The 27,592-nt window shown below is 51.8% G+C and overlaps 1 protein-coding gene across 5 annotated transcripts in view; it reads left to right on the top strand.

The window, feature by feature from the left end:
• COL4A6 (collagen type IV alpha 6 chain) overlaps positions 1–27,592 on the top strand; it is a 268,983-nt gene that overhangs the window by 235,071 nt on the left and 6,320 nt on the right. For 3 of the 5 annotated variants that reach the window (XM_027609383.1, XM_027609386.1, XM_027609388.1), the window contains 24 exons: positions 269–409; positions 1,267–1,371; positions 2,431–2,591; positions 3,088–3,267; positions 3,828–4,011; positions 6,672–6,725; positions 9,373–9,444; positions 9,728–9,835; positions 10,918–11,139; positions 11,531–11,692; positions 13,315–13,485; positions 14,125–14,268; positions 14,720–14,845; positions 15,334–15,515; positions 17,449–17,512; positions 18,542–18,616; positions 19,135–19,242; positions 19,336–19,443; positions 19,958–20,029; positions 20,361–20,486; positions 24,256–24,372; positions 24,706–24,867; positions 25,060–25,158; positions 27,006–27,152. In XM_027609383.1, coding sequence (XP_027465184.1) covers positions 269–409; positions 1,267–1,371; positions 2,431–2,591; positions 3,088–3,267; positions 3,828–4,011; positions 6,672–6,725; positions 9,373–9,444; positions 9,728–9,835; positions 10,918–11,139; positions 11,531–11,692; positions 13,315–13,485; positions 14,125–14,268; positions 14,720–14,845; positions 15,334–15,515; positions 17,449–17,512; positions 18,542–18,616; positions 19,135–19,242; positions 19,336–19,443; positions 19,958–20,029; positions 20,361–20,486; positions 24,256–24,372; positions 24,706–24,867; positions 25,060–25,158; positions 27,006–27,152 — 3,090 coding nt within the window. The remainder of the gene's footprint in view (positions 1–268; positions 410–1,266; positions 1,372–2,430; positions 2,592–3,087; positions 3,268–3,827; positions 4,012–6,671; positions 6,726–9,372; positions 9,445–9,727; positions 9,836–10,917; positions 11,140–11,530; positions 11,693–13,314; positions 13,486–14,124; positions 14,269–14,719; positions 14,846–15,333; positions 15,516–17,448; positions 17,513–18,541; positions 18,617–19,134; positions 19,243–19,335; positions 19,444–19,957; positions 20,030–20,360; positions 20,487–24,255; positions 24,373–24,705; positions 24,868–25,059; positions 25,159–27,005; positions 27,153–27,592) is intronic. The other 2 variants (XM_027609384.1, XM_027609387.1) reach the window with 1 other exon arrangement.

Raw genomic sequence — 27,592 nt, forward strand, 5'->3', positions numbered from 1 at the left:
GAGACTGGACACCAGGTTTTCTGCTCAGGTTCTCCACCAAAAAGCTCTGCACCCTTGACCATGTTTCCCCATGTCCTTTGGCCTCAACTTCCTAGGAGGTTGGGCTAGATGATTCCTAAGGACCTTTCTAACTCTGATGCAAGAGAAGGGCAAATTGTCTCCCAAATTCTTCCCTTGGAGGGAGTTTCCAGCATATGCCGCTGATTGGAACACCCCTGGAAGAATAAGATGATGTGATTAGCATTATTGTGTGGGCTTATCCTTCCAGGTATCCCAGGTGCCCTAGGGCCCCAAGGAGTTCCAGGTCTGAAGGGGGACCGAGGAAACCCAGGCCGCACCACAGTTGGGACAGCTGGTCCCCCTGGCAGAGACGGTTTGCCAGGCCTGCCCGGCCTACCGGGCCCACCTGGTAAGTCGTTCATTTCCCTCTTTGGTCTTGAGACTCAGGTGTGATTGGGACTGCAGAACAGTTGTGATTCTTGAGGGAGAGAGCATTTCACAGGAGAAATAGCCGGGACACATGATGCTCCTGAGTCAGAGCCTTGCTGCTAGAGGTTAGCGACCAGAACGGTCAGAGCCTCATCAAGGAGCAAGCAAGCTAAGGCCACCTCGATGCCCAGACGCTACCTAATGCCTTCCAGTTTGTGTAATCATTTCATCCCACCCTCCGTTGTTCTCAGCCCCTCCACCTCTGGTCTCACAGCTCGTGAACAAGCAACGTTGGCTCTCTCAAGCTTCCCCTGGTCCTCAGGGCTGCAGTGGGGTGGAGATAGGAGCCTGAGACATGGGAAGCCAAGCCTGGATCCTCAAGACAGTTGCCCAAAGCCTCGACAGGGTTTATTCTTCTTATGTCTTCTACCTGAGCATGGGACCCTAGATTCTAAGAGAAAGGCTGGACACAGGCTCAGCATGTTTCGTTGTCACCTAAACCCCAAGAAGTGTCGTTGTCATCTAAACCCCAGGAACGCCATTTCCTCTGTTGTCCCAAGAGCACTTTCTGGGGTAGACATTAGGACCGCTGACTTACTGAAGCTGTCTTGGTCATTCCTGTCCCCTCAGTGTCCAGTCCGGTGCCTGGAACATAGTAGCCCTTCTGTAAGTCATAGTAGAGTGACGAGGGCCACCAGGGGAGAAGATTTGCCACAGACGTTGGGTCCCTGTCTCTGCTTTGGTTGCTGAGCCTCAAGGACACAGGCCTTAGCAACCGAGCTGCTGTGCTTAGTCATGTGTGATGCGCCTATCTTTGATGTTTCCCTTTCCCTGAAGGTCCAGCATTTGAGACTGGAACCCTACAGAATGCAGAGCCAGGCTTCCCTGGTCTCCGAGGAGAACGAGGTCCAAAAGGAAACCCAGGCCTCAAAGGAATGAAAGGTGATTTTTTTGTCGCCTTGGGTTTCTGTGTTCCCCCAAAATCCTTGCAGAAGGTTTCTGGGGCATGAGTAGACGCACAGCTTTGGGAACCTGAACAGAAGCAGCTGGGGGGCTTGATCAGGGATTTGATTATAGGATTCTTGGCAGTGCTCCACATTTAGGGCTCGGAGACTGAGGCTAGCAATTGAGGTCACATGGGACGAAGTGGCTCGTGGGCTCCTCTTCCTCTTTCTACCCCATCCACCAGCAGAAGCTGTGGCCAGCAGCCCCAGCTATTAGCCAGCCCATGCTGCACCCCTTCCCAGTGTGCAAGGCCAAAGGCCAGAAGTCACATATCATTACCTTCAGCCTGAAGGAAAGGAGTCTGAACAGGTCAAGACCTGGCACTCCAGAAAAGCCAACAGGCCCCAGGAAAACAACCTTGGGTCCCCACTGATGGTGAAGGGCTGACCGATTAGCACAGCCTTTGGCGGCACAGCTCCATCCATCATCCTGCGGCCTCTGGGTCATTCCTCTGTTGCACGCTCTTGAGGGCCAGATGCTAAAGTGCAAATAAATCAATTCATTTTAGTTGTGGCCCAGGCCAAGGTGGAGGAAGACGTGAGACTGCTGGCCGAGGAGAGGTTTGGGGATTGCCGAGGGGTTTCAAGTATCTGAGATCTTTCCTCTTCTCTCACAGAATGAGCAGCTCTCCTCGACCTCAAGCAGAATGGCCCTCACTTCCTTGTCCCCTTTCTCAGTGCCGCCTCCTAACATGTCACTGCTTATTAATGGAGCTGGTTTGGAAGTTTTTTTTTTTTACAAGTTCCATCTCTGTTGTTCAGCTCCAAGGAGGACTATTTGGAGGGAAAAGGAAGGGAATTGCAAGCTTTGACGTAGGATGTGAGCCTGAGCCCTTTCTTGCCTCACTACAGAGCTAGGGTACTTCCTGATACCTGTTACCAGGCCTTCTGATTCCCTCCATGGGGTTGTTCAAGGCACAGATCACCACGGTCATATCATCCTTTTTCTTGGAAAGGTGGCCCACTTTGTTTAACCATTGTCTTCTTTTTCCCCCAGGGGACTTGGGCTTTTGTGCCTGTGACGGTGGTGTCCCAAACACCGGACCACCTGGGGAGCCAGGCCTGCCTGGGCCACCTGGCCTCATAGGCCTTCCAGGCCTTAAAGGAACCAGAGGAGATCCAGGCTCTGGGGGTGCACAGGGCCCATCAGGGACTCCAGTAAGTCTTACCCAACTTTGGCCCCGAGGGAGGACTGGGAGCTCTCCAGGGTCCCTTACTCCTGCCCCAAGCACTTTTCTAAAACACAGGAAAGAGAGATGGGGATAAAACAAAGCTTCATGGTTCGGATCTGTAGTATGAAAAAGTCAGACCAGATGATGTCCAAAGTCCCCTTGTGCAATGACCTGCCTATGTTCCCTCCATCCCTCCCTCCCTTAATCCCTTCCTTCCACAAAATCATTTGTATTTGCTTAGCACCGCCCCAGGGCCCTGAAGATAAAATCAAACTAAGACAAGGTTACCATCCTCAAAAATTTCAACTTTGAGAAAGGTAAGAAAATAAATGGGCAATTGTGACCCAAGATGATGACATATTCAAGGGCCCAGAGCAGTGCCAAAAGGTACCCGAGGATCTGCTCCAGGTCAGACCTAGGCTAAGTGCCAGAGTCCTACCATGTCTGCATCTCCTGATTCTGCCCTTTTCTCTCTTTGTCAGGGTTTATTTGGGCTTCCTGGTCCTGCGGGCCCCAAAGGAGAGAAAGGGGAACCAACTCTCAGTTCAGGATCAGGGGTGCCGGGGCAGCAGGGTGATCCTGGCCCCCAGGGGCTCCCTGGGGAGACCGGAGCCCCAGGCAAGGAAGGAATACCAGGTTTGCCAGGTCTGCCAGGCCTCCCGGTAAGTTGATCGTTCCTGGGTGTCGAGCTCTATAAAGCCTCACGGCTGACTTTGGGGGTGGGGGTTCTGACGGCCACTAGACCATGAGACAGGGCAGAACAGAGTGCCCAGCATCTCTTCTGGCCTCTGCCGCTAACACTTTCTGCTCTGTGCTTCTCCTTTAGGTAAGATGAGAGTCTTTCCCTGGGCATGGGTCATTGTCTCAGTTGATAAATGCTCGTTAACTATCGACCCTATCGCTTAAAATGCTTCAGCTTCTCAGTAACTTCCCCCCGCCCCCCGCAAGTAATCCAGCTGCTTTCTGGGCCCCCAAGCACTGTTACCCTGCTCCTGTTTCCTGCCCCCCTCCCCACCACTGATCTAGAAGGTTTTGCATCATCAAATCTCCGAGGGTTGACTAGCTTCATTCCCATTAACCAAATCAGAGGAATTGATTGAGAAACTAGAGGGATCGAGGATTTTAGCCAAATGACCACACTGGTTACCTCTTTCTTATGGTCAGAAGCCTCCCCTGATCCATCTTTCAGTTGGGCTTTCATTCTTTCTTCTGTGTTGTCTAGGGTGACGGTGGACAGGGCTTCCCAGGTGAAAAGGGGTTACCAGGACTTCCTGGTGAAAAGGGCCACAGTGGTCCAACCGGCCCCCCAGGAATTGGGCTGCCGGGCTCTCCTGGACCTCGTGGGCTTCCTGGAGATCAAGGAATTGATGGATTACCAGGGCAACAAGGCCTCCCTGGGCTTCCCGGTGAGTCATGGAATCAGATGGTCTGGGACTTGAGAAACTGACCCTTCGTGGAGTGTGGCTCTGACCCGGGCACATGAAATGTGTCAGACGAAGAGACTTGGCTGATTATAATCACTGCTTGCAATTTCTAAGGGTTTTCATATGGAAAAAGGATCATAATTATACCATGGTACACCTACACAGAGCAATGTAGATTTCAGTCCTACTTAGTAAGAAAACTTCCTAACAGACCTGTCTGAAAAGGTAACAGAGCTGCCTTGGGAGCTTATGAGCTCACAGTCCCTGGAAAATTTCAAGCAGATGCCAGATGTCCATTTTGTTACAAGTACCACTGGAGTAATGAGCCGGAGATGGAATAGGTGTCCCCCCTAAGTTAGATGATAAGGTCATCAGCAGGGAAGAGCCTTTCCTTCATTCCTGAGGTCTCAGATTGACAACAGACCCTACTTGTATCTAGTCTCAGCTCTATTTCCTACCTTAAATCCCTCCCATTTAGAAAGCTTCTTTTTGTCCCTGAATTGCAGGAACTCTAACGAGTGACAGCCCTGCTTGTAGATGGCAAAGGTGCCATGCTAATAACTCGCCTTCTTCCAGAACAGCTCTTCATCCCAACTTCGGTTTCCATTAATCACACCACCCTACTTACGGTCATCTGAAGTTTGAAAACTCGAAATTCATCTCTTATTCTTCATTTGCAGTGTTTAAATTCTTTCCTTCCTCTTCTCGCTACTGAGCTCTTATCTCATGCCCAGCTTATCAAATATACCCTCCATGCCTGTTGGAATAAATGGACGGTTGGAAGGAAGGATGGGTGGATGGTTGGGTGAGTGGGTGAATGGTGACAACTTCCTACATGGTTTCTCCTCTCCTACCTCCAGACTTTCCCCCACTCAATTCTGCTATGAACACTGTTGCCGATGTAATATTTGTGAATTATTGCTATCATTGTGTTATGCCCCTAGGCTTGAAGCCACAAGGGGTGGCCTTTTTATGGAATGTTCTTCCTCTTCTTTCTGTTTCTGGAATGTTCTTGCTCTTTTTTCTATGCAATCAGGTTTTATCCATCTTTCAGGGTGCAAGCCCCACTTCACTAAGACTTCTCTTGACCTCCCCAGGATGTCACTGCCACTTCAATTATGTATTTTCTTCCATAAATGCTTTTGCTTTTCCCAACTGCTTTGTAAGCAGCTGGATACTAAGGAAGGCAATCCTTTTTGGCATTTCTCGATTTGCCTAGTACAGTGCAATATTCCTTAAGAGACTAACATACATTCACCGAAGAAAGGGGTTTCTCAATAACCAAAGGGCTATTTCTTAGACCTGTTTCTTCTCTTTCTACCTTGTCACCTTGAAGAATTACCAAAAAAAAAAAAAAAAGACAGAAACCAGGTCTTGTCAAATTTTATTTACCTTAAAATCTACTTGTGTGCATTGGTATAACGAGGATGATGGTACAGGTTAAGAATCGATGATTCAAGATTCTTAAAACCAAGTCAGTATTTCAGTTTACAAAGTCCTATGAAAGCTGTGAGGAATTTTTGTCAGACTCAGTCATCCTGCCTTTTGCAAGTCCTGGTGTCAGCCATAACTTTGCATCTAGCTCTGTTCCCAGAGACATTATTCATGGTCATTCCACTGCCCCTCTGCCAACTGGGTCTTTATTCTAGGCCAACCATTTGTGTAGACACTAGGTTTTTAAACTGAGTTATACTGAGACGGTCCATACATACTTACACACACTCAAATCTGGATATTATCAACATTCTGATTGTTTGACAATAAGCTGAGTCAACAGAAGGAGGCCCATGGGACCATTTCTACCCTAAACATCACTAGGCCCCAGACACAGAAAGTTCCTAGGAACATAGTCCTAGAGTAAACTCTAGCCTGGGAGATGCCTTATGCAGAAAATGGTCTTGTTGCAGTACCACGATTTTCCAAAAAATTACTTCAACTAAGAGCATCGGCTTTCTTTTTTCTCTCCATGGCAACCAAACACAGCTCCTCAAACCTAGCAATTTTATTCCACGCAATTTTAAGAACACATAACCTATGAGCTCTAGACATTTGCATTGTGGCCATTACTGTTGCCATGAAAACAAAAGATGCTATTCTATTATTTTTTTAAGAGAGTGTGTGAGCAGCAGGGTGAGCGGACAGGGGCAGAGGGAGAGAATCTGAAGCAGGCTCCACGCCCAGCGCAGAGCCCAACGCACGGCTCCATCTCATGACCCTGAGATCAGACCTGAGCCGAAGTCAAGAGTCAGATGCTTAACTGACTGAGCCCCCTGAAGATGCTATTCTTAATGTACTCACTCCGACCAGTGGTAGCCCAGGCTAGGATGGCTGCATTGCCAGAAAGGGAATGTAGTCATTAGAAGCCTTTCACCCAAGTGGTGTGAATTATTACAAACCTTGGACCAGCAGACAACTGGCTGTTTCCAAAGAGGCTCTGATCCAGATGCTCATAGTAATCCATCACCCTGGTTATTACCGAAACAGCTACTGTGTCCTTGATCCCATGTGTGTGTCAGCTCTCTCCCTTCAATCCAGACAGGGACTGTGATCGGTGGGCATACCCAGGCTGCAGGCCAGACTTCCCTTGGACCTCAAGAAACTGCTGTCCCGGTTTAATTTTCTTCTTTACTCGATTGGTCTAGGTGATTGCTGCTGCAGGGAGAACGTTGGTAAAGGACACTTAGTCACAGAGGGAGGTGAGAGCTAGCTCAGTGTCGAGGTTCTCAAACACCAGTGTGGGCAAAAGCTTCCTTCCTTTTCATTCACCTCTATCTCAGACACTCATGATGGCCTGAGCACTGCACTGGAGCCTCTGGTTGGGGGAAGGGGGTGATCCTAAGGCTGGGGCACAAAGCAGTAAGTGGGCATGCGGTCTCTGAGAGAGACTAATTTCCTTCACCATGCATGTCGATGGCTTGGCTGATGTCTGCCTGGAGCACCTTCATTTTGTGAACTTAACTGGGGCCATAACTTGCCTTGGGAGGTACCCGGAAGGATGCACACATGTCTGATGTTCATTCATGGGACCCAGAGTAAACGGAGATGTTAGAATCTCCAGAAGCAGAGGCACTTTTTATTCTGAAGACACATTCTGAAGACACTAAATTCTCATTAATTTGCTCGTGTGTTGCACTTATGAAACAGAAGGCAGAGAGAGCTGATTTCTGCTTTGTGGTGGGGAGAAGGCTCTGAATTCAGGGTTGGAAAGTAGAAGACAGAGGTGTAAAGTGAAAGAGCCAGGTACCAGGGTGACTTGAAGTTCTTCCCCCCTGAGCGTTTTGACCCTCTGCTCGCAATACACAAGTGTGCTGTGGCGCACAGGTCTGTCCTGGAGCCTTTCCAGATGCCTGTCCTTGGCCCCATCCTCTAAAGGTTTTTTATCTGGCTGTCACAAGTGAAAAGAATTTATGAAACTTATCTAATGAATGGAGTGAGGATGGATGTTCATGTTTGCAGCCAGTGCAGAGATATTTGGATTTTACCCTTTGTTTCATAAGATTGGAAGCAATGAAACGGCAGTGTTTGATACATTGGAGTCAACGGGCTATTGAAATAGCGGGGACATGAGAATCGTCTGCAGGGTCCCTCTTGTGATAGCATCCAGGGAAGCCGCTCTTCCGTCTAGTCCAAAGGACCAAGGCCCAAGCTGAGCACAGAATTGGCAGCCCTCACCCGGCCGAGCATCTTATCATGACGAGCTTACCCACAGGTTATATAGTTCTATAGTAGGGAGATGGCCCTCAGAAATAGCACCATCATCTCAGCACCTGGCAGGTGGGTGTGAGCACCTATGGGGAACGGTCAGGCCCTAACGCCCTCTCTCCAGCTGTAGAAGTATGACTCTCAGGACCTGCGGTCTAGAAGGCAGACAGTCCCTGCCCAGGCTATAGAGTAGTGTCGCTAACCGGACTAAGGTAGAAACCAGGGGATGGCCTTGGAGGAGCTCTTCTGAATACTCCTCCCTAAATAAGATGATTAAAAACAAACAAACAAACAAACAAACAAAAACGGCCATTTACTGAGCAACCACCAGGGTCCTGGGCACCCGGTGAAATGCTGCTAGCATCCTGTCTTGTCATCCTCACAAACACCGTCTAAGAAGAGTAGCTTCTGTTTTATGCCTGAGACTCAGGGAGGTTGAAGTATCTTGCCCCCACGACTAGTGAGTGTAGCAGAACTAGGAGGCAAGCTCAGGTCTCTCTGGCCTCAGAGCCCAAACTCTTAACCAATAAACTGTACCGTTCAATCCCCCATTTTGTTTTAGGACTAGAACACGTGGAGGAGGAATGGCAGCCAGTTGAGTGTGCAATCTGAATCATAGCTTGTATACATATCTGCAAGAAATGCAATTTGTGATTTCTCTTAAGTATGGGCAAAAGCTATCGCAGTTTACTAGAACTATTGGCTCTGTGGCTTTAGGCAGCCCTTGGGGGATTGTTTTAATGAATAGGCAAGACTAATTTTAATTAGCATAGCAGTTGTTTGTAAATGGCACTTGAGGGAGCCGACACACAATTTGTTCATCGGTATTTTATTAAACCTGCCCTCTGTGATCTTATATAGACTCTTTATTTGCACTACGAACGAGCAAGGAGGAATTTGCTAGGGAAGGGGCTCTGCCTGCCAATTTCAATGTCTTGAACCCTGAAACTGACTACTGCTTCTCCCTGAGTCGCAGAGTTGACATTTTCAAAGGAGGAGCTAAGGGAAGGGTCACTGTGTGTCATGGCCAAGAGCGTGGCCTTCAATGTTTGCCTAGTACAGCAATACAGCTACCTCAGACCCAGGGTCATCGTCAGTAGGTTTCTGTAGATCCCAAATGAGGTGGGGCAAAAGAACCCAGTGGGTTGTTTTCATTTCAAGAAAAGGGCGGACATGTGAACTCAAGGGGTCTTGGCTGCAAGCCCTCCAATCTAGTCACATGGCCATAATGGACCCTCAGGACGAACCCCAAGCCCCCATCCTAGGGAGAGGCTCCATATGAGGGTGGGGCGAGTAGGCAGTCGCCCTTTGGTGCTGCTCCTACATAAGCTACCTCTCAGAGATCTTGTTAGGGGACATCTCCTGCATAGATGACTGCCTGCCCACTGGACGTTGGTTTAGGAGGTGGCTTTCTGGCACTTGGCCCCTAGGGGATACTCTTATCTACAAGGAGTTGCACTGGGAGTAACTCCCAAGAGCTTCTGATGCCAGGATTCTTCTGCATGGGCTCCCAGCTGCTGGATGGGAAGAACTTGGTTGTGCCATCTGAGGGGATGGGAGTAAAGGAGCATGCTAGGGGGAAATCGTTCCTGACTTGGCAGGCTCACCGGATGCTTACGTGATACGTGATACCTCTTACAGGCATCACCTTGCCGTGTATAATTCCTGGGTCCTATGGTCCATCAGGCTTACCAGGAGCTCCCGGATTCCCAGGTATGGAATGAGTCCAGAGAAAGCCACTGAGCATACTCATAAGGGCCATGAGCCCAAGGAAGCGGGGCCCACGCTGGCAGCATTTGGGGGGGCACATTCCTCCCGAGAGGGTGGCCTTGAGCAGTGAGGAAATAGAATGGCTCCTGGAGCGGTCCGTGCGGTGGGGTAAGGCTAAGAGGCCCCCTGCCCTGCCCAAGAGACTAGGATTCTTGAGTGAACATCGCAAAGGTGACCAGGCACCCTGACTTTCCTTTCCCCTCACCGCTCATGTTCGGGTTCGCAGGCCCTAAAGGGGCCCGTGGCCTCCCTGGGACCCCAGGCCAGCCTGGACTGCGTGGAAATAAAGGAGAGCCTGGAAGTCCAGGATTGGTTCAACTTCCTGAATTGCCAGGTAAGGAACGAAGCTTTTCCTCGCCTGCTTCTCTCCTCCCCTGTGACTGTGGCTTTGAATCGTGGTTGCCAGCCATCCATTGATCCCAGGCAGTGAGGTTTGTGCTCTGGTGTGGGCGGGGTGGTTTTGATCTCGTACTCAGGTGAGACAAGGCTTCAAGCTAGAGCGTGGCAGTGAGTCAGAGTGGTCAGGGCCATCAGCCAGGACAAGCCCTTCACTTTCAGATGAAGCTCAGGTGGAAAGTGCCTTTGCCTGAGGTCACAAAGTCACTAGAGACAGAGCTAGGACTCCACCGCTTAGCTGACTGCCAAGCCTCTGGCAAGTTCCTGGATCGAATCCTTCTAGGTCACACAAAGATGTTCAGATGAGTCAGAGGGAAGTGGTTTCTTTCTATCCCTTTGCTCACACCCTGCGGCAAGCTTGTTCTCCACTGCCCCAGTGGTTCTTAAACTGTGTTCCCCAGAGCTGCAGCACCAGCGTCTCCTGGGAACCTGTTAATAACAATGCAGACTCTTGGCCCCTCAGCAGAGCTACTGCTCAGAAGCTCGGGGCAGGGGGCGGTGGTGCCCAGCCATTTGGGTGTGGCCTAGCCCCCCCTCCCCAGGTAGTTCTGACCCCCACTCAGTTTTTGAACCAGCCTGCTCTGCGGCACGGGGATCGTCACGGGCCAGACCCTCCATGGTTTATTTATCCAGCTTCAAACCCCTCCAACCACCCACGGAGGAGGGAGGCATGACAGCAGAGGATAGATGACTCCAGAAGAAATTGGGCCTTTGACGGAGAGTCCTGGGTATCACCTGGGCCCTTCGGCCAGTGGAGCCGCCCGGGGAGTGGGTTACTGGGCTCAGCCCCAGGCCTGGCCTCACTGAGCTAAAACCTTCTGCAGCTCACAGGGTGCAGTCCCCACCTCTGGGCATGTCCTCCCAGGACCAGAGGCTCTTGCCTTTCAAGAGAAGTGACACACATTATTGAAATGTTAGCTTTTGTAATAGAAAAACCCAAATCTGTCTCCGAGATCTCTACCCAGACCTATCCCTTCTAAACCTCCATGGCCTTTTTATTTTTTGCCTCTTTACATTTAGGATTTCCTGGACCTCGTGGGGAGAAGGGCTTGCCTGGGTTTCCTGGGTTCCCTGGGAAAGATGGCTTGCCCGGGGAACTTGGCAGTCCAGGTTTACCCGGTTCCAAGGGAGCCCCTGGTGACATCTTTGGTGCTGAGGATGGTGCTCCGGGGGAGCAAGGCCTACAGGGATTGCCAGGGGACAGAGGATTTCCTGGAGACTCTGGCCTTCCGGGACCCAAGGGTGAGTCTTTTTGACTCACTTATTTAACAGTCTATGGAAAGTCTTTCGGTGACCGGCATAGCCTTGCATGTATTCATGAATACACGCTTGAGCCTGGGGTGGTGGCTCCATGAGGGGGTGACACTGAAAAGTCATTTTGTTCTGTCTCTCCCTTCTGGGAACTTTTTCTTAAATCACCGGAGTCTGTTCTCCTTACTTAGTCAATCTGGAAGTGACCATGATGGAGAGTCCAGTTTCTGGTACAGCCTCTGATTTGCCGCGAGGGCTGGAACAGAGGAGGCCATAGCACGGGGATGTACCCTGGGCCATGCTCTTGCGCGGCAAGTTGCTTTGGTCACCAGTCCCTGCTGTCCATCCAGGCTGTTGATCATCTGCCCCTTCCTTTCACTAGGTTTGCTTGGGAAGTCGGGCCTGTTAGGCCCCAAAGGTGAACGGGGCAGCCCTGGCACACCGGGCCACGTGGGACAGCCAGGGCCCCCTGGGCCTGATGGTCTATTTGGCGTCAAGGGCAAACCCGGGCTCCCGGGTGCACCAGGCTTTCCAGGCCCTTCAGGTAGGTTCTTTAGAGGAGGAGCTCCAGCTTGACAGCCTTAAGCCGGGCCTTGGGCCCTGGCGCCCCGAGGGGCAACAGAAGGAGTGCACCAGGGGCAGGGTCTAGAAGGATCCTCGACTTTCCCAACCTCTCACAGTTCCCAATCTCAGGGGGCCCTGGCAGTGCCAAGCAGAAGAGATTTCTGTACTTTAGCTTCCAAAAGGGTAGGTAGCTCGCATCCCTCCCCACCCCTCCCCCATGGCCTCGCTCCCCCTTTCCCAGTTCGAGAAACCACCCTAGTTGTGCAGGGGTGTCTAGCCATCTCCGCTGGCTCGGCTGGGGCCCTGGGGAGCCTGCTTGGGGTCAGGGGGCAGAAGCTTGAGCAGAGGGTGGCTGCATGGTGGCCTGCCTCTTGGGCGAGCATGCCTCTGAGGACTGGGCCGTGGGGCTGACACCCCCCCCCCGGCTCCAGCCTAGTGTTCGAGGCTCCCCTGCTCCTCCTGCCACCTGCCTCACCCCTGCCTCAGTGACTATGTTACCTCCCCACCTTACTCCTGGCCACGTGACTGAAGTTGAGTTTTTGCAGAACCGCTCAACTGCTTTTTATCCCCTTTAGCCTTCTGTGTTTCTGGGGTCTTCCCATGGGCCGTCCAGGTGAGAAAACTATGCAAGCTCACAGGCTAACACCCCCACCGGCTTCGCTGCTCGAGGAATTCTCGGACTATATGCTAGAGCCTGGCAAGGCCAGGGGTCCCCGGACTCATGCTGGGGGGCTGGCCCCCATTGAATTTCCTTCCCTTGTTGTGGAATCCCCTTCCCAGCCCCCCATTAGAATCCTGGGGCTTGCAGCTCCTGGATGCTTTTCAATTCATGGAAAGCCAAGTCAGCCATTCATTGAGGTCCTCGGGGGCCCACATACCTCTGTCGTCACTGATTTAATCCTTTGGTTTTTTAATTTCCTTGCTTTGTACCTGAACATTCCACTTTGGCAGCAGCTCAGGAGGTTAATCCCATTGACCAACTTAAAGCCTGGTGAAAGAAATCCCAGAATACCTAGGAGACCAAATGGGCCTTGGGGATTTCTACAGGACTTGGCACTAGGGGGTCTTTCAACCTTAATGCCAAGGAACTGGCTGACTTAACTGCTTGCAAGAGGGATTAAAAGGGCAGCCCTGTATCCATGGCTCCCTGGGAGGCTGAAACAATGTCCGGCTTTAACCTCTGCTTCACCAGATTGGCTCAGGAAACAGTCATTGTGGCGTGGCTCAGAATGGACGTACCAGGGAGCTAGGGTCCAGTTGCCGCCCTGGCTTCCCAGAGCTCCATTCACAGGCGAAGATGTGAACCACATTCATAAAAGGGGGAAGAAGTTCTAATCGGAAGGGGTTTGCGCACCCTGCCAGCCACCGTGCCATGCTGAAAGTAATAGCCACTGGCGTGCGTGAGGCTCGGGGTGGTAAGCGCTAAGGCTTCAGCGAGCTGAGAAGCCTGCCAGTTAGCAGCCTGCACAGGGCCATTGTTAAGGGACCATTTCCAACACCCAGCCAGCCAGCCAACCAGAAGCCATGGGAACGGGCAGTGGCCCAGATCTGGACACAGCCTCCCTTGACGGCTGTCCTGTGTTCTCTCCTGTGCTAATTCAGGACATCCTGGAAAGAAAGGTGTAAGAGGCGAGACAGGTCCCCCTTCATCAGCTGGAAAGAGAGGCCTGCCGGGGCTGAAAGGCCTTCCGGGATCTCCAGGGCTGGTTGGCTTCTTGGGGAGCTCAGGCTTGCCAGGGAACACTGGGTTGCCAGGCCTGCCAGGTCTGAAGGGTAAGTAAAGTGGGTGGGACTGTTTGTGGTAAGAGCGTCGGGCGGAGCCGTGCTAAGGGAAGGCTCCCACCTAAGGTGAGTCACCCCCGCTGCTGGCTGGGTGGAGCGCTGGGCTGGGTAACGCTGTCAGGAAGGCCCAGGACAGTGACCGCCACGCTGGGTATACTCATTTGCTCCACCCCTTCCATGGGGCCCGATGGCTCTCCGTTTCTGCTAGACCACCAGAGGTTGGAGGGGAGGCGTCTCCATCTTATACAGAGGCAAATGACGGGCCCAAGGTCACACAGCCGATTAGCAACAGCACCTGGCTAGGGCTCACCTCCCTGCCTCCCGGTCCTAGGCTTTTTTTTTTTTTTTCCTTTCTGTGCCACCCATGAGCTCTAACTTGGCACATCGTAAGAGAGGCGCCCACCTCCTCTTTCCTTCCTGTTGCTTTAGTGCCACGTCCCTGTTCAGGGAAGTAGTATAATATGTAAACATTAACAGCTGGGGCTTTGGACTTAGAGAAATGTGGGTTGGAATCCCTTCTTTGCAACTGCCAAGCTGTGTGATTTGGGGTAAGTTATTTAACCTCTCTGAGCGGCCCATTTCCTTGTATGTCAGGCAGGGATAATAATAGAAGTTCTCGTTTCTCAACAGGTGAGAAGGGGTCTGTTGGGCTGGCTGGTTTCCCGGGGATGCCTGGTCTCCCAGGTATTCCTGGCGCAAGTGGATTAAAGGGCATTTCTGGGTCAGCCGGAAGAGCGGGACCATCTGGACGGGCCGGTGGTGCGGGTGAAAAAGGTGAGCTCGGGAACTGAATTCTGAACTTGCTAGCCCCGCTTCCCAAGGTACATTTTGTCCATTGACCTTGAAGCTGGTGTGGCTTATACCCATCCTGTGTTAGATAATGAGATTTGGGGCTTCTGAACCCCAAACCTTGGCTTTTAAACCAAAAGATCTAATCACTTGTGAGTTTTTTGCCGCATGTTAGAGGCCTCATGGTACGTTCCCAGACGCTCAGTGGAGAGGGGTTTGGAGTAGGCTTCAAAGTTGCTGGCCGGCTTGGGCCCGTCCAGGGAGAGGGCATGCACATAGGTGGGAAGCTGGGGAGCCAGGGGCGGGGCAGGGCCCGGAAAGGAGGCCTGGGGGTGGTGCGGGAGGAGCTGAGATGGAAGGTCAGCCCGTGCCTGACCCCGTGTCTAAGCTTCCTCTCATGAGGGTCTCACGATCTACTCCCCCCCCCCCCCCGCAGGAGACAGAGGCGACCCAGGGCCAGCTGGAATACCCAGCCCAAGACCGCCCACACTGAACATTCGGTTCAAAGGAGACAAAGGCTCGAGAGGCTCAGCTGGATCCACCGGATTTCCTGGGCCCAGAGGTGCCGGGGGCAGGCAACGGGCAGGAGAAACGCTCATCTTCAACTTCCCTCCTGAGAAAAGAGGCCCCGCAGCACAAGACGCCCCCCCGCAAAGTGGCAGTGTGGGTGGCGGCAGGCGGTCCAGGGAGGCTGCCTTCTCTGGGCCTGAGGGGTGTCTGGACTTCAAGGCTGCCACTTTTCATTGCCACTCTGGAACTGAAGTTTTGAACCACAGGCTGTGGTACCCCTGTTGTTCCCCCCGGAGAAGCCTGGCAGATGCTGGGGCATGGGCACTGGCAGTGTTGAGCCGGGGTGGTGCTGACTGGTGCCCCCTAAGGCTGAAGGCACCTCCCCCACCCACACCTTCACACCGTCCCCCCCCCCAGCTAGCCATCCCCAAGTCCCCAAGGCTACACTTTGTTTGCCTGTGATCCAGGGTCCTGCACCTTTGGGGAGCAGGTTTGCTCTTGCCCAGGATCTTTTCTCTAAGCCCTTTACTTCTTTCCCAGGTGACAAAGGAGAGGTCGGCCCCCCGGGGCCACCAGGATTGCCTGGAGCTCCCGGCTTCCCCAGTACCATCAAGGGACTCATTGGGAGAGCAGGCCTCCCTGGCTCCGCAGGACAACGGGGCTTACCTGGCCTGAAGGGGTCCCCTGGAATCACAGGTTTCCCAGGAATACCAGGGGAAAGCGTAAGTGCACCCAGCTCTTGGTCTCTGCACCAGGGAAGGACTTCTGTAGCAGGGGGACAGGCCCCTGCACCCCATCTTTCTGGCCCCAGCCCACTTCCCGGCCCCTTCCCCTAGCTCACCCTAGATGAAGCCCTCTCCCTGAGTCTGGCAGGTCTTCCCCCACCCCTTTCCTGAAGGTTCCTTCCTCTGGACCTTTGTTCATGCTCTCTCCCCCACAGGGCAGAGCCTCCTCCTCTGCAACTAACTGGCTAATGCCCACCCGTGCTTTGGGCCCCAGCCCCAGGCACCCACTCCCCCAGTAGTCTCGGAGCTCCCACCCTACAGGCATGCTGCACTTCTCATTGCTTATATGAATCCCAGTTGGTTCTGTGTGGGCCCGATTTCCTCAACGAGATTGTCAGGCCTTGAGAACGAGTCCTTACACATTCTTCTAGAAGTCCGCACCCCGCCGCCGCCCCTGCCCTTGAGCTAGGCACATCGTAAGACTTTGGTACAGGCCTCTTGACGTTGTGATTTCAGAAAGGTCATTGTTGACAAGTGGCAAATAACCAAATCAGCTTGTCTGGGTCCTTCAAAGGCAGGGCAACAGAATAGGCATAGGCACGAGATGGAGCTGGGTTCGGATCTCTGTCCCCCGCTCATCAGCTCTGTGATTCTGTGCATATTGCTTACCTTGCCTGAGCCTCGCGTTTCTCATCTGCACAAAACGGGAATGATCCTCAAACCTCCTTCGGGACAGCAGTGAGGATTAAACGCGCTAATCCACGTAAAGCGCTTAGCTTGGTATCTGGCAAATGGTGGGCTCTCCATAAGTAGTAGCCGTCATAGTAGCAGTACTGAAGGGACCGAATGAACTGGATCCCAGAATGCCTGTCCTCCCTGCAGGCAAAGTCCCTGTCCCTCTAAAAGCATCAGTCCATCTGATGGAGAGTGGAGAGAACACACACACACACACACACACACACACACACACACACACACACACACACACATCCCAGAAGCAACTGCAAAAGAAAGTATTCTTAGCTGGATGGTCCTGACCCCTCCTGCCCTAGGAGGGATGGAGTCAAAGTGGGAAAGCATTCTGGGAGGGGTCCCAGCATGAGCAAAGGCTCAGAATGAACAGATATCCCAAATGTGTGGAAAAAGCCAGGCAAATGGAGGGGGCATCCAGGGTAGGGAGGTCAGCGAACACAGAGACCCGGCCCAGAACTCAGATTCCCACGCAAGGCACTAGGTAGTGTATGTCTTTACTACGGATGGCTCCGCAACTCAAAACCACACCAACTTCCGGGGGAGTCACTGGACTGATGGCAGCTGACACGCCCATGTCCCAGACTCAGACAGAGTGCTGGACATGAGTCAGTCAAGGCAGTTTTTCCTGTGAAAATGGTCACATCAGCCCAAACGCAGACTCCAGGACCTGCGCACATCCAGCCTGCTACGTGGTTCCTTGCAGGGACCCGAAGCTTGCAGGACTCGCAGCTGAGGGCTGTCGCCCTGCCCGGTGAGGCAATCCTTTTCCTTGTGCGTTGTGGCTCCAGAGCTTTGGCATGGGTGCTGCTAGCTGACTGTCTGCAGAGCACACCACCAAGAATCCGGCCGGACGGTCACGTCCTGTATTTTCAAAGAGACTTGCTACAACAGCCATACCTTGATTTCCCAAGATTCTCATTTTGATAGCCATTGGGAAGTTATGAATGACGAGACCAGGATTAATTTGCAGATAGAGTCCCTCCCCTAAAAACCCTGACTATGTTTTTCCACCCTTGGCTCATCACCTTCCCTTCCGCAGGATGCCTCCTCCACCCACCCACCCCTGCCACAGCGTACACAGTAGACCTCTCTCAGGCAATGGTTTGTGGGGGGGGGGGCGGTGAGAGCGTGGGAGGCCCTGAGCTCCGGGCAGAAACGATTTCCATATTTTTCGAAGGGTTCAAAGGGTCTCAATGGAACTCCCGGACTCCCAGGAACATCTGGTCTCCCAGGTTCAAAAGGTGAGGAGCATAATCCCTTCCAGTTCCATCCATGTCGATGCAAATGGGGGGTATTCATCCTTTCTGATGGCTGAGTAATATTCCATTGTATAGATGCTAAGTGAAATACGTCAAGCAGAGAAAGACAATTACCATATGGTTTCACTCACATGTGGAACATAAGGAATAGTGCAGAGGACCACAGGGGAAGGGAGGGACAACTGAATGGGAAGAAACCAGAGAGGGAGAGAAACCATGAGAGACTCCAGGAAACAAACTGAGGGTTACAGAAGGGAAGGGTGTGGGGGGATGGGGTAACAGGGTGATGGACATTAAGGAGGGTGCATGTTGTGATGAGCACTGGGTGTTATACACAACTAATGAATCATTGAACACTACATCAAAAACTAATGATGTACTATATGCTGGCTAACTGAACATAATTAATAATTTAAAAAAAGTGAGGAGCATTTTCTCTTTTAATGGGTGTTTCCAGAGCAAGGTGGATTTCTAGCAGGCTCAGGGTTCTTGGGGAAGGAAACTCGGTGTTCAAGGGGAAGTGAATTGATTTACCTTTCCCCTTTGGCCAAGACCCCTTTGCAAAGGGCTTTGCTCCTCAAAGACGTGTGACAAACAGTGGTTTGACCCACTTGCCTTCCAAACTCAGCAGCAGAAGAGGGCCTCGGCTCAAGACAGTCTTTTTCCCTGCTGAGCCCAGCCCACGGGGCAGGAAAATTTCCCATACTTGCCATCATCATTGTTCCATTCTGGTGATGTTTTAGCACCCCTCCTCCCATCTTCTCTGCCCATACTGAACCTAGCGATGTCTTCCCAATGGAGATATGCTTCACGTAGCAGCATTTCTTGCCAGTAGCCTGATAACATCCCAGCCTTTTTTTGGTGATTGGTCACTTTTTACCCAATGCATAGTTTTGTCAAAGATCTCTGGCTACGTTGAATCTGAAAAGGTTTTGCCATCAAAAGATCTCTTTGCTGCAAAATGAGCTCTAGCTTCTCCTGACCACTTGGACAATATCTTCATATCCCCAGGAGATCAAGGTCAGACACTTGGAATTTCCGGTAGCCCAGGACCCAAGGGACAACCTGGGGAGTCTGGTTTTAAAGGTAAGTCTACTGTCCTTTTATCTCACGTGTCTCACAAGCTCCTCAAAACTGAGGATCGGGAGGAATTGGGGAGGTCAACCCCGAGTTCTGTAACTTCTTTCCAGTGCAAAGAAATTCCTACCCTGACACGTATCCACTCATAGGCAGCCCACGGTTTCCCCAAGCAAACCAGTCTACTTTTCCTTTGAGACTCATGAGTTAAGTCGAGTAAGACCTTTGGGATAATGGCATCCACTTCCTCCGTTTATAATTATCTAAACTGGTTCTCGAACATTTCCACCCATTTCCACCCACTGTTCCTCCTTATGGGGGCACACAGAGCACGTTTACTTACCTTAGCGGGCAGCACCTTGCAAATGCAAAGACAGGTCTTCTATTACCATCCTTTTCAAAGTTTTTCATTGGACCAGGCTCTCTTGACAGTTCAAGTAGCTTTCCTTTCCTGCTCCCCCTCCCCTGGGAAAAACACGGTGCCCGAAACGGGGCCTGACCACTCAGCATTTTTCTTGATGTTGTAGGTGAGAAAGGAACAGATGGATTCATTGGCGATGTGGGTTTCCCAGGAAGCAAAGGTGAAGATGGGAATGTTGGTATTTCTGGAGATGTTGGCCTTCCCGGCTCCCCAGGTACGGTGCCACCCAACGACTATATTCTGAAAAAGTGAGGGTCAGCTTCAAGCCGTGGCCCACTCTGAGCTCCTGCCTTGCTTTCACTTTCAGGACTCCCCGGGATTGCAGGCATGAGAGGAAATCCAGGGTTTCCGGGTTCTCCAGGCCATCCAGGGGCAACTGGGCCCCTGGGACCTTCTGGCCTAATGGGAACCAAAGGTATGTCTATTTGAGAGGAGGCCGTGGGGAAAGAGGTTCTTCCCTCAGAAAAAGGACAGCAGCTCCTTTATATTAGGAGACACTCTCTGGGGGCAAGCCATTTCCGGGGGAGTCACTGACTGGCCATGTGATAGATAACAGGAAGAGAAGAACAGGGAATCCATGGAGAGAAGAGTTAGCGAGCAAGGCTGTTGTCCTGGCACACATAGGCTTCCCCTGACTTCAGGGTTGGGTAGCGAGTCTCTGGGAGGTGGCAACTCACTGCGTCCTCGAAGAGACCTAATCATCTACCACCCTGCTCTTAAAGCTGTATGGGTCTCTAATGAGACTCAGGAAAAGCTAGGGTGGAGGTTAGGGAGCGGTCTGCTCCCCCTTAGGGCATTAAGTAAGGCCTCCAGAAAGACCATGACCTTTAAAATGAGGACTTTGGAAGGCCCTGGGGGGCAGGAACTTTGGCTGACCCTTCACGATTCCAAAGTTGCCAGAGCCATTTCTGATAACTCTGTCTCCTCAGGTTTCCCTGGACTTCCTGGTTTACATGGACTGAATGGGCTTCCAGGAACCAAGGGAACCCACGGAACTCCAGGTAAGGAAGACCCTCAAGGGCAAGGAGGAGAGCATCGGCTCTTCCAGAAGGCTGGCAGGGGGCTGGCCATGGGTTCTCAACTGTGGGGTATCCCATATCCTTCAGCTCACAGATCTCCTTGCCAGGCCCCCGATCTGAGGTGCCTTGATTTGTGGAGGAAGGAGGAAGGGGGAAGGAGTTTGTTCTTCTACCCAGAATGAGCTCTCCTTCCGATTACTTCAGTACTCAGCTTCTGGTGCGCGTCAGGCAGGCCCCCAGGGGCCCGTGAGCTAGGCATGAGGGCCTCGCCCGCACTGAGTTTTGTCCCTCTTCTGTCTGCATCTCCTCCTAGGACCTAGTATAACCGGCGTGCCTGGGCCAGCTGGCCTGCCCGGTCCCAAAGGGGAAAGAGGTTCTCCAGGAACTGGCCTCGGTACCCCAGGGAAGCCAGGCGTGAAAGGACAAAAAGGTGGCCGAGGTAAGTGAGCCCAAGTCAGGCCTTATAGAAGTTGAGTAAGGCCCAGCTGGGGAGCCAAGGTCGGGGCTCCTCAGGGCCACGTGGCTCACAGGGTTGAGCTGTGCATGTCTTCACATCTCTGGGGAGCTCGGAACCCAGTGGAACTGACTGCTGGGGGCGGGGGGGCCATGCCTAGGGCTTTCCCGGAAGGTGTGTCAAGGAGCAGTCCGGTGAGCTCCTTCTAGCCTCCCTATTCCCTCCTGCTCTCCCTTATTAACCCCAGGGGCTCTCTTGTGCCCTTGGCCAGGGCCTGACTTTAAAGGTCCTGAGGTCCAGGGCTTGTCCACTTAGCAAGAGATTTGCCGGAAGTTCCTCAGCGTCCAGGGTGGATGGCGCTCTACTCCCAGGGCTCTAAGACAGCATGGCTGCCGAAAGGAGCCCAAGACTGAGGATAAATGTCTCCCTAGGAGAGACACTCACAGGCACTCAGTTAGGATCTGTCGGGTTTACTAGAAAGCAGGTTTTGCCCTAATCTCGGCTCCTGACTCATGATATCAACTGAAGTCTCCTTCCGAGCTTTCCTTTCCCCACCTCTCAAATGGCGAGAATGAAATCTGAGTCTCTCCCTCTCCTTGCGAATGTTCTGAAGACCCAGATACATGGCACTCGATGTAAAACAGGAAACAGATTTAGTGTAGCATCACACCTAGGAGTATGGGCTCTGAAGTCAGACCACTGGATTCAGATTCCAGCTCTACCCCCTCACTGGCTATATGACCTTGAACAAGGAAGTGACTTGCCCCTCAATCCCCAATGGACCCTTCATTTTCCTTTTCTGTAAAATGGGCATAATAAGAGAGTCGAGAACACAGGTTTGGTGAGGAACCAATGAGGAGCGAGGTAATAGGTATAAAAGCACGTAGTGCAGCACCTGGCACATAGTAGGTGCTCAAGAAACATTGTCCGTTATATCATGATGTGTTCCCCAGGGCAATCCTATTTGCAAAATGTTCTGCTCCTCCATTATGGTTCTGGAGCTTGAGGTCCCCACGCATCTAATTTATGTGCATGTTTGTATAATGCGTGTCTGTTTTCCAGGAACTGATTTCTACATTAATTCATTTTCTGCTGAATTTTATATTGGTGCATCTGCTCTCTCTGTGTTTACTCTTTCTTTTGGTCGGGACCAACCTGTTCTTTTCTGAAAGCCAGCAGCTTCTTCCGAGTGGGGGCTCCCACAGGGTCTGAGCCCATAGGGAGAGAGTGTGGCTACTTTCACAGGAGGTAGAAAAGAGGGGACCCAGATAGAAGCAAAACCCAGATGGTTTCCCATCTTGACTATGGATGCCTGGTCATTAAATTATCCATTTCCTTTTGCTCTCTGAGGTAATAACAAAATCACAATGAAAAATGTAGTAAACAACACATGTGAAGATGGATACAGCTCAGGAACATGATGTTGATTTTAAAAAAACAAAAACAAAACCGTTGGGTATGATTCCACTGATTAAAGTTTATAAATAAATGAAAACAAGCAATATATCGTTTAGGGACACAGATATGTGTGGTCAAACTGTGGGAATGATAAACACAAAATTCAGGAGTGGTAGCCCCTCGAGAGGGAGGGAAGGTGGTAGGGATCTGCGAAGGGCATGCAAAGAAGTTCAAAGGTAATGCCATCTTTGTCTTAAACTGGGTGGTGGGAGCAGAGATGTTCATTGTTATCTGGGTGAGTTTTTACTTGCGATTTATAAATATTCTGTTGTTCTCAATATTTAATTAAAACATTGTTTTAAAAGTATACAGCAAATATCTTCCCCCCCCATAGAAACCTAACTCTGTTACGATCATAGAAATCAGTGTAAAATGAAGATTTACCCTGAAGCAAACTTCCTAAAGCAGTCCCTGTCCCTATAATACCTTTATCTAAATAACTTTGAATCACACCCTTCGTTGTCGCATTTGCACTAGATATTTAGAGGCTGCATTTGTGCATCTAAGCTTTTTTTAAGTCTCAGACACTGAAATGAGTTGGAAAAACATGCCATCGGGCATTTTCATGTGCTCCTTTAAAGTGTCTCATTCTTAAAGAAATACATGAGCTTTTTTTTTTTTTTAACTACTTGAGACCAGGAGGACCTTTATTTCAGTTTTAATGCTAGATTGGTACAATTCTAAACTCAAAAAACAGATAAAAAGAGAAGGCAGCTCCAAAAACTACTATGGGAGCTTTTTATACTCTGTGTGCTGCCCACAGCACCATCTGGTATCTTGTTTATTGCTTTTTGCTTCATTTCACCATATATATATTTTATATTTATATATGAAAATATATGTATGTGTATATATAAAGCTATATTTTCAGGAAAAAACACAATATGTCTCTCTGTTCAGATGTTTACCTTTGTGACAAAGAAAAATACTTGAAAGATTCATCAAGACATAACTGACCATACTTAAAAGTAACACCACGTGGCTTAACAACTTGTTTTTCTTGTTTTCTTTTGTTTCGTCTCCAGACCTATAATAATTGGAGTCTTTTCTTGAAATTTACTTTTTTATTCTTTATGTTCCCTCTGCATTCAGTTCACTAATGAGCTGTAAAAACCACCGGAATTCACCAGTCCGCCATCTCTCTTTATGCATTTTTATGGATTTACTATTTCTTTAACAGAATACAATAAGTTCCACATTAATATTTCTGGCTTTCTTCATCAGAAAAATAAAAATTCAACATTAGTATTTTTGGATTTTATTGTTACAAAGAAACAAAAAATCATCTCGACCACCAGAATAGTTTTCAACCAGTAGGAATCTATTTCTCGTCATTGGAATGTATCCTAGAATATGCCAAAATAATAAATACATTTCTTTCATGCTACAAGTATAAGATGGACTTTGACATTTTACATATGGCTTTGATGTGGTTTCCCATCAGGATTCCATGTATGTCTTCATATGCATATTCAATAAATCTTCTGTAATCAGTTGAAATTTTCTGGTTTTGAACGTTATAGTAGAAATCGTTCCACAAACAGAAAAGAAGTAAAAAATATCGGAGCAGACAGGTATTCTTTATCTACTCTAATAAATAGCTTTTCTCTTTGACCAAAAGGCGGGGGCGGGATGTGGTATAGAGAAATTTGTTCTATAGGCAATTAAGCAAGCAGCCAGCTGGTATCACCGATTGCCTGTCAAAGCCTTTCCCAGTTTGCCTAGAAGACCCAGAAACTAGCCCTACGAGACACCAGGAGCCGTACTGCCCTTGGGGCCTGCATTCGGACCCAGCACGCGGCTCTTCTGGCTGGAGCCCGTGCCCCACCTCGGCCCTCATACCTTCTCTGGGCAGCCCCAGACATAACTGGCTAATTCAGTGAAAATGTGCCCACAGGGCCAGAAGGTTTAAAAAACACTTTAAAGAAACTTCAGTTCCAGATGTTGCAGTCATGCCTTCTTTTCTTCCCCATTTGAGGGAAATCTGTCTGAAATAGTTCCATTTCCAGTGACACTGGAAGCTAGAACTTTCCAAAGCTCCCTCCCGAGGAGGAACTGCGGCACCTGCTGGGGGTTGGAGGGGGGTGCGCGGGGCGCGGGGTGGAACAGGGAGTCACTGTGACCTCGTGTGGGCTGTGCTCCTCGGCTGGCTGCAAAGGGAGACCAACCGACCGACGGGAGAAGAGCCCTCTGCTGGCGTTCGCCGGTCTGGCCCCTACCTAACCGCTTCCACTTTCTCTGGGAGAGCCTGGCCACACCAAGCCCATAGCGGCCCCTTTTTATTTCTTCTTTGCAGGTTTCCCAGGTCTCCAGGGCCCTGCTGGTCTGCCCGGTGCCCCAGGCCTCTCCTTGCCCTCAGTCATAGCGGGACAGCCTGGCGACCCTGGGCGACCAGGCCTAGATGGAGAGCGAGGTAAAGACAGGAAGCCCCCCGCAAGAGGTTTGGCCTTCACCTTTTGTCCGGATTTGGGAGAGGTCCTAATACAGTCCGGCCCCATTCCTACTGCTGGACAGGCATGGGCCTGCTTGGCCTCACATCCCTCCCCCAGCAGGGACAACAGGGGACTGGAACGGGCTGCATTTGCTCAGAGCGATCAGGAAGGACCAGGCCCTGGGACCCCACACACAGCAAGGGAGCATTCTCTGCCCTGGGAAACAGGCTTTGGCTTCCTAGCAGCGCTGAGGCCTTCAGCAGTGGCCACTTCCTGCTCACCGGCCCTCATTCCTCTTCTGATCTTATCCTTAGGCCGCCCAGGCTCCCCGGGGCCCCCGGGGCCCCCTGGGCCATCCTCCGATCAAGGTGACCCTGGAGACCCCGGCTTCCCTGGAGTTCCTGGCTCTCAAGGGTCCAAGGGAGACCAAGGAATTCCAGGTTTCTCCGGCCTCCCTGGAGAGCTAGGACTGAAAGGTATGGCTGCTCGGCCAGTGGTTGGGCCCTTTCCCACTCCACAGTTAGAGATGGCCCCTTCCCGCAGCCCCGTGAAGAGAGGCCCGCTGATCGTGCTCTTCCCGCCCTCAAATCTGCCTCGTCTTCACCCCACCACCCCTCACCCGCACCACCGTGCGAGGCCCTGACTTGCTCTCCTTTGGACTTTGCCAGGCGTGAGAGGTGAGCCTGGCTTCATGGGGATTCCAGGCAAGGTTGGGCCACCCGGAGACCCAGGACTTCCCGGAATGAAGGGGAAGGCAGGGCCCAGAGGTGAGTTGAGAGCACACGCCCGGCTGATCCTGAGCTCGAGGGACAGGTCTGGGGGTCACGTGCCCACAGGAGTTACTGCTCACCACACCAGGAAAGCCTGGGTGTCTGAGGCAGCAGCAGGAAGTTCCTCCAGGGACATACCGTGGTTCATGAGGTAGGAACCACAGAATTTGAAAAGAAGGAAGAGGCTTGGCCTGACCTTGGCCCAGTCCTGCATGAATGATGGGTAATTCTGAGGCTGAGTAGATAGGAGCAGTTTGCACCCAGAGAGTGCAGGGGTGAGAATATGAATCGCTGGCAGAAGCCCTAAGGTCTCCATGCCAGCTTCAGGTATGCCACAAGCGAGGGAGGGAGGTGACACCCGATTCCCGGGGGACAGGCCTTGGGGACATCTCTGCCTCCAGCAGCTCCTGGGACTGAAGGCCACTGCCACCATGGGGCCGGCTACTGATCTCCCCTCTGCATGCCTTCTGCCTTGGTGGGCACGTTCGGTTTGGTTTGCACTCATTGCCACTTACCCACGGGCTCAATTCTGGAAATGAAGAAGGACCCTTTCTATCCTTTACCGCCAGCCCCTCACGCATCCCCCACCTCTCAGCAAGCCCCGCGGGCTGCCTCCTCTTGATGCGCCTCGCATCTGCTCACCTCTCAGCACCTCCCTTGCTGCCACCCGGGTCCAGAGCACCGCTGGTTCTCACAGGAATCACGGCAGCCACCTGCTAACCGGCCTCCCAGCTTCCTCCCCCGTTGGGCAGCTCCCCCAACAATCATTTCTCCACGAAGCAGTCGGAGAGACCTTTTACGCCATAAGTCATCCACTGGCTTCCCATAGCAGAGCAATAAACTGTGGCTCCCAAAGTCCCAGGGGACACCTCCCAATTCATCCTCATCATCAGCCCTTCCTCTTTTCTGTTCCCCTTCTTTGCCACACCTGCCTCTTTCATTTAGCCAACCTGGTTGACCCCAGGGCCTTTGCACAGGAGAATTCTACTTCCTAGAGTCCTCTTGCCCTCCCCTCCACCCCCACTCCTTCTAACTCTCTAATGGTCTCAGCTTAAATGTCACTGCTTGTAAGAGGCCACTTATCCCCTCTTTCTCAAGCCGGTTCTCCACCCCAGAGCCCCCTCGGCTCACTGTCACCATCCGTGTCACTGCCACTGCACTGTTCATTTCCTTTGTAGCGCTTCTCACAACTGGCAGGAAGACGAACGGTATTTGTCAGGTTATGCATCTTCCATCTCTGTCAACGGACCGTAGTCTCCACAGCGGTCTGTCTTATTCACTGCTCCATCCCTCAGTCTACCAGGGTGTGGCACATAGTAGGCACCTGAGAAATATTTGGTCAGTGAATTAGTAAGCAGATTGGCTCATGTGGCTATGAGTAAACCGGCAGGCCAGGCTCAAGGTCCCAGGCCGTGGTGCCCACTAAACCTCCGAGGACGCCTCCCCTTGGCCTCCTTGGCGCTGTGCTCTGACCAGTGAGGGAGTGAACCAGCGACCCCAGCCCCGAACAAAGGCCCAGCCCAGCTCCTTTGCCACAGTCGCGTCCTGACTTGTCTACCATGTCCCAGGCCCTATGCCGGGCCCTGAGGAAACGCGATGAATGTAACCCATTCCCTGCCTTGAAGAAGCCACCAATTCACTGGGGAGGTAGGTGGGTAAAGAGGACATCATGTAAAGCACGGTGACAGTCATCCTGGAGGGATCCACTGGGGACTGTGGAGGCAGACAGAGGCAGAGGCAGAAAGCAGGCGATTGCCCGGTAGAAAGGCGGGCTTCTGGGGCCCCATGCCAGTTGCCTCCTTTGCCCCCACCTGATATTTCCATCTCCTCCACTTACCCCCCAGGCTTTTCTGGACCCCGAGGTGCTCCTGGACAAACACCAATTGCAGAAGCTGTCCAGGTTCCTCCTGGACCCATGGGTCTACCGGGCATTGATGGCATCCCTGGTCTTACGGGAGACCCTGGGGTTCAAGGCCCTGTAGGCCTCCAAGGTAAGGAGAGCACCAGTGACAGGGGACTTCTCGGGGGGAGGGGGAGCTAAGACGGCCTTGGCTGAGAGGCTGAAGCAAGTGGCTGGGATCTCCAGCTCCGAGGATGCACCTTCATGGGGCATTTCCTCCTTTCCTTCACAAAAGCCCCTGAGCTTCTTGCCGGGAAGGAGGGCCAGCAAGGTCAGCAGATGTACTTGGCTTTAGAGAATGTGTGCGCAGAGCAGAGCGACTACTCTGGGCAGCGCGTCCCTCTCTAAATGTGCTGCCCAGGGAAGGAGGGAGTGCGGTGGGGGATCAAGAGCCAGGGACAAAGCCCGGGGCTGGGAGGCCCGGGAAACCCAGCTTCTAATCCCAGCTGATGCACCAGCTCTGGTAAGTGAGTAGTCTCTCCGGGCCCAGGTGTCCTCATCTCTGACGTGGGACTCCGACAGTTTCTGTGC

This window comes from Zalophus californianus, chromosome X (genome assembly GCF_009762305.2).
Source record: "Zalophus californianus isolate mZalCal1 chromosome X, mZalCal1.pri.v2, whole genome shotgun sequence".
Taxonomy (NCBI): domain Eukaryota; kingdom Metazoa; phylum Chordata; class Mammalia; order Carnivora; family Otariidae; genus Zalophus; species Zalophus californianus.